The 7500-nt window shown below is 42.6% G+C and overlaps 1 protein-coding gene across 1 annotated transcript in view; it reads left to right on the top strand.

Moving 5' to 3' along the window:
• The window catches only part of LOC143025700 (cuticle protein 8-like), a 6050-nt gene extending 5477 nt beyond the window's left edge, over positions 1-573 (top strand). The window contains exon 2 of the mRNA XM_076185701.1: positions 256-573. Coding sequence (XP_076041816.1) covers positions 256-573 — 318 coding nt within the window. The remainder of the gene's footprint in view (positions 1-255) is intronic.
• Positions 574-7500: the final 6927 nt, after the last annotated feature.

Raw genomic sequence — 7500 nt, 5'->3', positions numbered from 1 at the left:
CAGTTTATCTACTACTCCGCTAATCAACAAATCAGCAAATCTGAAAAATCGCTACTTCGCAAATCCACTAATTCACTAATCACAAATCCACAAATCATATAATAGAAAATACACTAATTCGCTAATCAACCATTCAGCAAATCCACTAATTTGCAAATCCACAAATCCGTAAATCTACTCAATTCATTAATTCGCAAACCCTAAATCCGTAAATCCGTTAAATTCACTAATTGGCTCCAAATCTTCCCACCCCAGCCCATGCCCCACCAGTTCGGCTACAACGTCCAGGACTATGAAGGCAACAACTTCGGCCACAGCGAAAACTCGGACGGCAACAACGTCCAGGGCGAGTACCGAGTCCAGCTCCCGGACGGTAGAACTCAGATCGTCACCTACAACGCCGACCACTCCGCAGGCTTCGTCGCCGACGTCAGATTCGAGGGGGAGGCTCAGTACCCTGCCCCATCCCCCTCTTACAGCCCCCCAGCTCCCTCTTACAGCCCCCCCCCCCCCACATACAGCCCCCCACCCCCCGCTTATAACCCTCCTTCCCCTTATGGGCCTACTCACTGAGTCTGAGTCATGTATGACCTAATCTGACCTGACTGTATGGTATTCTGGAAGATAATAAAATGTTACCTCATACTATGACTTTCGTTTCATTGTACATACCTACCTGCTGTTGTTGTTTTCATTCCCTAGACCAGGGGTTCTCAAACTTTATTGGCTGCGACCCCTAGATATCACTTCGATAGCTTCGCAACCCACTTCCCAAGCAACAAAATATCTGCTTGCCTGTCTATTATGTACAACGCTGACAAGTACTAAACGTGCTAGGATTGGTAGTGGAAGAAGAGGAGGAGGAGGAGAAGGAGGAAGATGTAGGAGGGGTTGTAGGATCTCGCGACTCTTCAAAATTCCTTCTCGACCTCTCTGGGGGTCGGGACCCCCACTTTGAAAACTTCTGCACTAGACTGTCTGGCCCAGCAGTCCCAAAGGGATCAAAATCTTCCTGTGGCGGTTTGGCCAGCAATGCCTTCCGTGCTGGGGGCTATGGGGTGATCCCACGATGGACTGTAGACGCTCCCAAATCAAAACCTGCCTAAAGGAATTATCATACTCGGCTTAAATGGGCTTCACCAGCGCCGATATTTGAGAGTTCATTTGAGTAAAAATTACTTCGGTTACAATATTCCATTTTTCAAATTTCTGAATATCAAATTATCTTTCCGTCATATATAGCAAAGCTGAATGATGAACCAAGAGATTTTAAACCTATACGAGTGTTATGCATACTGTTGAAATATTCTTGGAGAAGTTTAGATTTCTGTATGATAAGTCATATTCATATTATTCAAATGGACGTTGGATGTGGGAGGAAAAACACCTTCAATACTGCCACTTCATTTAGTTACTCATTTACTATCCTAATGACTTGTTTATTATTTATTTGCTTATTAATCTATTTTATTCATTTGTTTGTCTAATTTTTATCTTTTTATCTATTGATTTATTCTATTCTAATATTAATTTTTTTGTTTATTTGTCTAGCTATGGAGAGACGATTTCTGTGGCCACCCCCAAATCTGATCCCTATTTCTCGCCCCATCCCCCACCCCTTGACTGTACACTATCGTCCATCGTCGTGTGCGCGACAAGATCGCCCACCCCACTATCACCCTGAACGCGACCCTTCTCTCGACTTCTTCGATCTGCCAGGAGTATATATACATATATATATATATATATATATACATATATATATATATATATATACATATATATATATACATATATATATATATACATACATACATATATATACATATATACATATATATATATATATATATATCACAAAAATTACAAAGGATTACAAAGGCGGAGTATGCCGACAGGAGACCTTTTGGTCCATATCAAGGTCGGATGCGAAAAAAAAGTAATAATGATGGATAAAAAAAATAAATAAAAAGTATAATAAAGTCATTAATGATAGATCAAATAAATGCATACGTATAGTTAAATAATAAAAAACAGGTAAACAGTAAACAAAAATAGGTTCACATATAACTAATAATAAATGAGAATCAAGCAAATAATAATAAACAAACAGACAAATGATAACAAAACAAATAATACATACATATACATACACAAAAGGCTTTTCCCCCTACACGGGGGGTAGCCAAAAAGAAAAAGGCATAGAAACCACTCCCACCCATTCCATTTCCTATATATTCCACTCCCTCCCATCTTGGCACCTCCTGGATGACGGGTCATCCCTGCATCCTGTCTCTCATGTTCCATGTTTCTGCCCCGTACAATGCTGTTGGCACAATCACTCCTTCATATAGCCTCCTCTTATCATCCATTCCCGGATGTCTATTTCTCATTACACTTTTTAATCCACCAAGGCATTAACTCGCTTCTCTCAATCTACATTCTACCTCCACCCCCACTCCTCCCTTTCCTGCCACATTCGCACTCAAATATGTAAAACTATCCACTTCCTCCAGTCTTTCACCCTTAATGCTCACTTCCATCCTGCTGTCACTCTCTCACCTTGTATATCTCATCACCTTACTTTTACCCACATTTATCTTCAGCTTCCTTCTTTCACACACCTCAGACTCTGTCACTAACTTCCTCAATCCCTCCTCTGATCCTGCTACAAGCGCAGTGTCGTCAGCAAACAACAACTGGCTCACCTCCCACTTTTCTCCATTTTCTTTAACCATCTCCAACCCCTGAACCACTACCCTTGCATTCACCTCTCGCACCACCCCAGCCATGTAAAGATTGAATAACCAGGGCGACATAACACTTCCCTGACGAAGTCCCGCCTTTACCCCAAACCATTCACTTTCTCCGTTTCTAATCCTAACACAAGCTCTACTACTCTCGTAAAAACTCTTGACTGCTCTTAACAGCTTTCCTCCTATCCCATATATCTGCAATACCTCCCACAGTGCCTTCCTGTCTACCCCGTCATAACTTTTCCAGATCCATAAAAACCCATAAATCATCTTTAATTTTTCCTATAGCTTTCTCACATATCTATCTCACCACAAAAATATGATCTACACAACCCCTACTTGTCCTGAATCCACACTGTTCATCACCGATTACTCCCTTTGTTCCTCTCCTAATCCTCTCAATCGAGACCCTCACATAAGCCTTCCCAACTACACTCAACAAGCTGATCCCTCTGAAACTACTACATTCACACTTGTCCCCCTTTCCCTTGTAAATCGGAACTATACAGGCACTCCTCCAGTACTCCGGCACTCTACCCTCTCTTAAACAAACATTAAATAACCTAAACAGCCAATCCACCACAACTGTACCTGTTTTTTTTTTTTTTTTTTTTTTTTAGACATTCTGCATGGCATCCATCCAGACCAGGTGCCTTACCTGCTCTCATCATCTTAATAGCTGCTTTCACTTCATCCTTCCCTATTTCTCCTCCATTTTCCTCACTCATCACTCTCATTTTCTTAGCGCTTCCCACTGCAACTACCTCTCCCTCCCTATCCTCCTTCACATTTAGCAACTTCCATTATCATCTCTCCATCTGTACCTTTTACCTTTTCTTCTTTACTTGATTCGCCTCCTCTTTCTCTTTTAATTTCCTTCCAAAACATCTTTTTAATGCTTTCAAAATTTCCTGTCATACTCTTATCCCATTTCACATCTGCTCTCCTCTTTGCTTCCTTTATCTTATGCTTAACTTCCCTTCTCTTTACTTTGTACCTCTCATACGATTCCCTCGTCCTAATTTGCAGCCAATCTATGAATGCCTGCTTCTTCTCTTCTACACACTTCTTTGCTTCCTCATCCCACACTCACTACCCTTTCTTTTATTTCCTCCTGCCCTCCTTGTTCCACACACCATCTTTGCACACCTTATGACTCCCTCCTTGAACCATCCCCATTCCTCCTCCACTCCTAGTTCTACTCTATCCTTTACTCCCTCCCACTCCTCTTTCAGCTTCTTATACTCACTCTCCTTTTTCTTTTCTCTCATTTAAGTAGTTCACTCTAAGTACCTCCCTACCTTCTGCCCTTTTCCTCTTTCTCCACCTATTCTCCACTCTCAATTTACCTTCCACCAGAAAATTATCTGATATTCCCCCACTCTCTCCCCTTAGAACATGTACATCCTTAACTCTTCCTACCATACTCCTGGTCACCACTATATAGTCTATTAACGCTCTATCTGCCACCCTTCCATCCACCACCCTCTCCCATGTGTACTTATGCTTGACTTTCTTCCTAAACACTGTATTTGCTATCATCAACTCTCTTTCAAGACACATTTCCACCATCATTTCTCCACTACGATTTTTACCTGGAACTCTATACTTCCCAATCACTCCGTCTATTGGTTCATTTCCTACCCTAGCATTAAGGTCTCCCAATACAACTACATTGACATTTCTCCCTAATCCCTCTATGCACTCATTAACAAATAATATAAGATAAATGAGTCATTACAGCATCTTGATTAGCTGCTTATCTAAATGATTCTTAAAGCTTCGAACTGAACTACATTGTACTGCCTCTACAGGAAGTCTATTCCATTCATTAACTACACGGTTGGAGAGTTGTTTCTACCCACTTCCAAATTAAATATATTCCCTGACAGTTTGAGACAACTGTGTATACATATATGTATATATATACTGTATATATATATATATATATACATATATATATATATATATATACATATATATATATACATATATATATATATATAATTTTTTCTGATCTTTTACTTCAGCTGTGGAGCGACAGCGCACTCTCACCCCTCCTCCCCCGACCTGAAGGAGGCAAAGCGTCATGCCGGACAAAATGCGCGCATCACGAAGGGAACGGAAGGGAAAGGAAGGGAAGGGAAGCGAGGGGAAAAAGAATAGAATATATACATGGATGGGGTGGTGCGGGAGGTAAGTGCAAGGTAATGACCAGGGGATTGGAGATGGTTAAAGAAAATGGAGAAAAGTGGGAGATAAGTCAGTTGTTGTTTGCTGACGACACTACGCTTGTGGCAGAATCACAGGAGATTTTAAGGAATTTAGTCATGGAGTTTGAGAAGGTGTGCAAAAGGAGAAAGTTAAAGGTAAATGTGGGTAAAAGTAAGATAATGAGATGTAAAAGGGGAAAGGATGACAGAAATGTAAAAGTATTAAAGGAGAGAGTTTGGAAGAAGTGAATAGTTTCAGGTATTTGGGATCGCATGTGGCGGGAAAGAGAGAAATGAAGGTGGAGGTAGATTGTAGATAGAGAGAAGCAAGTAAGTGCCTTGTGGGATTAAAGAGTGTAATGAGGAATAGACATTTGGGAATGGGTGCTAAGAGGCGATTGTATGAAGGAGTGATTGTGCCGATAGTACTGTATGGGGCAGAGACATGAAATGTAAGAAAGGGAAAGAGGAAGAGTTTAAGTGTGTTTGAGATGAAATGTCTGAGAAGTATGGTAGAGGCTACAACGTTGGATAGAGTGAGAAACGAGGAGGTGAGGAGGAGAGTGGGGTGGAAATGGAGATGGGAAATAGGGTTGATGAAAGAACATTGGGATGGTTTGGACACACGGAAAGAATGAGTGAAGAAAGATTAGTAAAAGAAGTGCGGAATGCAGAGGTGGATGGAGTGAACATGAGGATGCGACCGAGGATGAGATGGATAGATGGAATGAAAGGAGCGTTGAGCAAGAGGGGGATATCTGTTGAGTAAAGAAGAGAGAAGACATAAGATAGGGGTGAGTGGAGAATGGTTGTGTGTGGACGATAATATGATACATGAAAGGGAGTGGGTGGGGGATGGGGTGATGGGGGGGTAGGGATTGGTTATGTATGAATGATATTTTGACGCAGCCCGAAGCGGTTTCTAACCGTCTTCTCTTTTCTGCATGAGGGGACGGAAAGGAGGGTTCCCCGATTTAATGAAGCGACCTTTCTATTGATGTGTTGTGTCTTGCTGTATTGCTTCTGACCCAGGGAGATAGGCGAGATGCAGGGATGACCCGTCATCCAGGAGGACCTAAGATGAGAGAGAGGGAGGGGTTTTGAATGGGAGTGGAATGGATGGGGATGAAATGGGTGGGAGTGGTGGTGGTGATGATGATGGTTTTAGTGATGTAGATGATGATGGAGGTGGTAGTAGTGGTGATGGTAATAGTGGTGGTGGTGGCAGTAGTGCTGGTGGTAGTGATGGAGATGGTGGTAGTGGTAGTGATAGAGAAGGTGGTGGTGGATGCGGTGGTGGTGGTGATGGTGGTGGTGGTGACACCCATTGCAACAATACTTGTATTGTTTATATTTACAATAAAGTCACTACTAATAGAGAACACATTTACACCCAAAGAGAGGACATGTGCACCCAAATAGAGCACCTGTACACCCAAAGAGAACATATGTACACCCAAAGAGAGCACTTGCACACCCAAAGTGAGCACCTGTACACCCAAAGAGAGCACCTCTGTACCCAAAGAGAGCACTTGTACGCCCAAAGAGAGCACTTATACACACAAAAGAGGGATCATGTACACCCAAAGAGAGCACTTGTACATCCAAAGAGAGTAGTTGTACACCCAAAGAGAGAACGTGTAAATCCTCTCCCTCCATCTCTTTCCCTCTGTGTTCCTTCCTCATCTCATTCCCTCGTATAGTTATTTTCCCTCAAACTCCTCTTACTTTCTTTTTTCCTTTCCCTTCTTTATTCCCTTCTTTTCCTCCTCGTTCCTTTTTCTTCCCCTCCTCCTCCTCCTCCTACTCCTACTCCTCCCCTTTCTAACCAACGATGTTGATGCCAGGCAGTTTTATTCAGTTTTGATGAGGAACTTCTCTTCGGAGAGGTAATGATGCCGCCCTTCCGGGGCTCTCCACTCTTGTTTTAACTTTTCAAAACACCGTGAGAGTCAGCTGCAGTCTGAAGACTCACTCCAGACGGGATGCAGACGAGAGGGAAAGACTTTCTGTCCGCGAAAACTCGACAATCCCCTCGTTTTATCAACGGCTGTTTTGCTCGCCGCCAACAACAGGCGATTTTGTGAGGTCGAGGGGGCGTATTTGTGTGTGTTGAGGGGGGGGGGTGACGTAAGCTTTCTTCCCCCACCCCACCGCGCGCGTGTACACACACACACACACGCTCTTGACTGCATAAAACCGCCTGGCACAGTTAGGCGGGAACGTATCCAGAGGCTACGTCATCACCACGTCATCAATTACCTCATCAACAAGCCATCAATGACGTCATCACGATGAAAGGTTTTGCTACAATGTTTCCATTGGCAATGGTTTCTCTTTCACTCCACCGGTAGCGACAGTTTTATTAAAGATAGTTTCCTTATTTCGTGGATATAAACTAGGATTGGTTAGTATAGACTAAAACTAACTAAATAATGCACCCGTGTGCCAGTTGCGAAATTCATTAGTTACCCTTAATTCCCACTCGCTTAATTGTGGGTTTGACTCCCGCACTCCTCTCCGATTCCCAT

This window comes from Oratosquilla oratoria, chromosome 5 (assembly GCF_046742065.1).
Source record: "Oratosquilla oratoria isolate Oo_2021 chromosome 5, ASM4674206v1, whole genome shotgun sequence".
In the NCBI taxonomy this organism is placed as follows: Eukaryota; Metazoa; Arthropoda; class Malacostraca; order Stomatopoda; family Squillidae; genus Oratosquilla; species Oratosquilla oratoria.
Note: the sequence above shows the minus strand (reverse complement) of the source record. Positions and strands in the feature narration are given on the sequence as shown.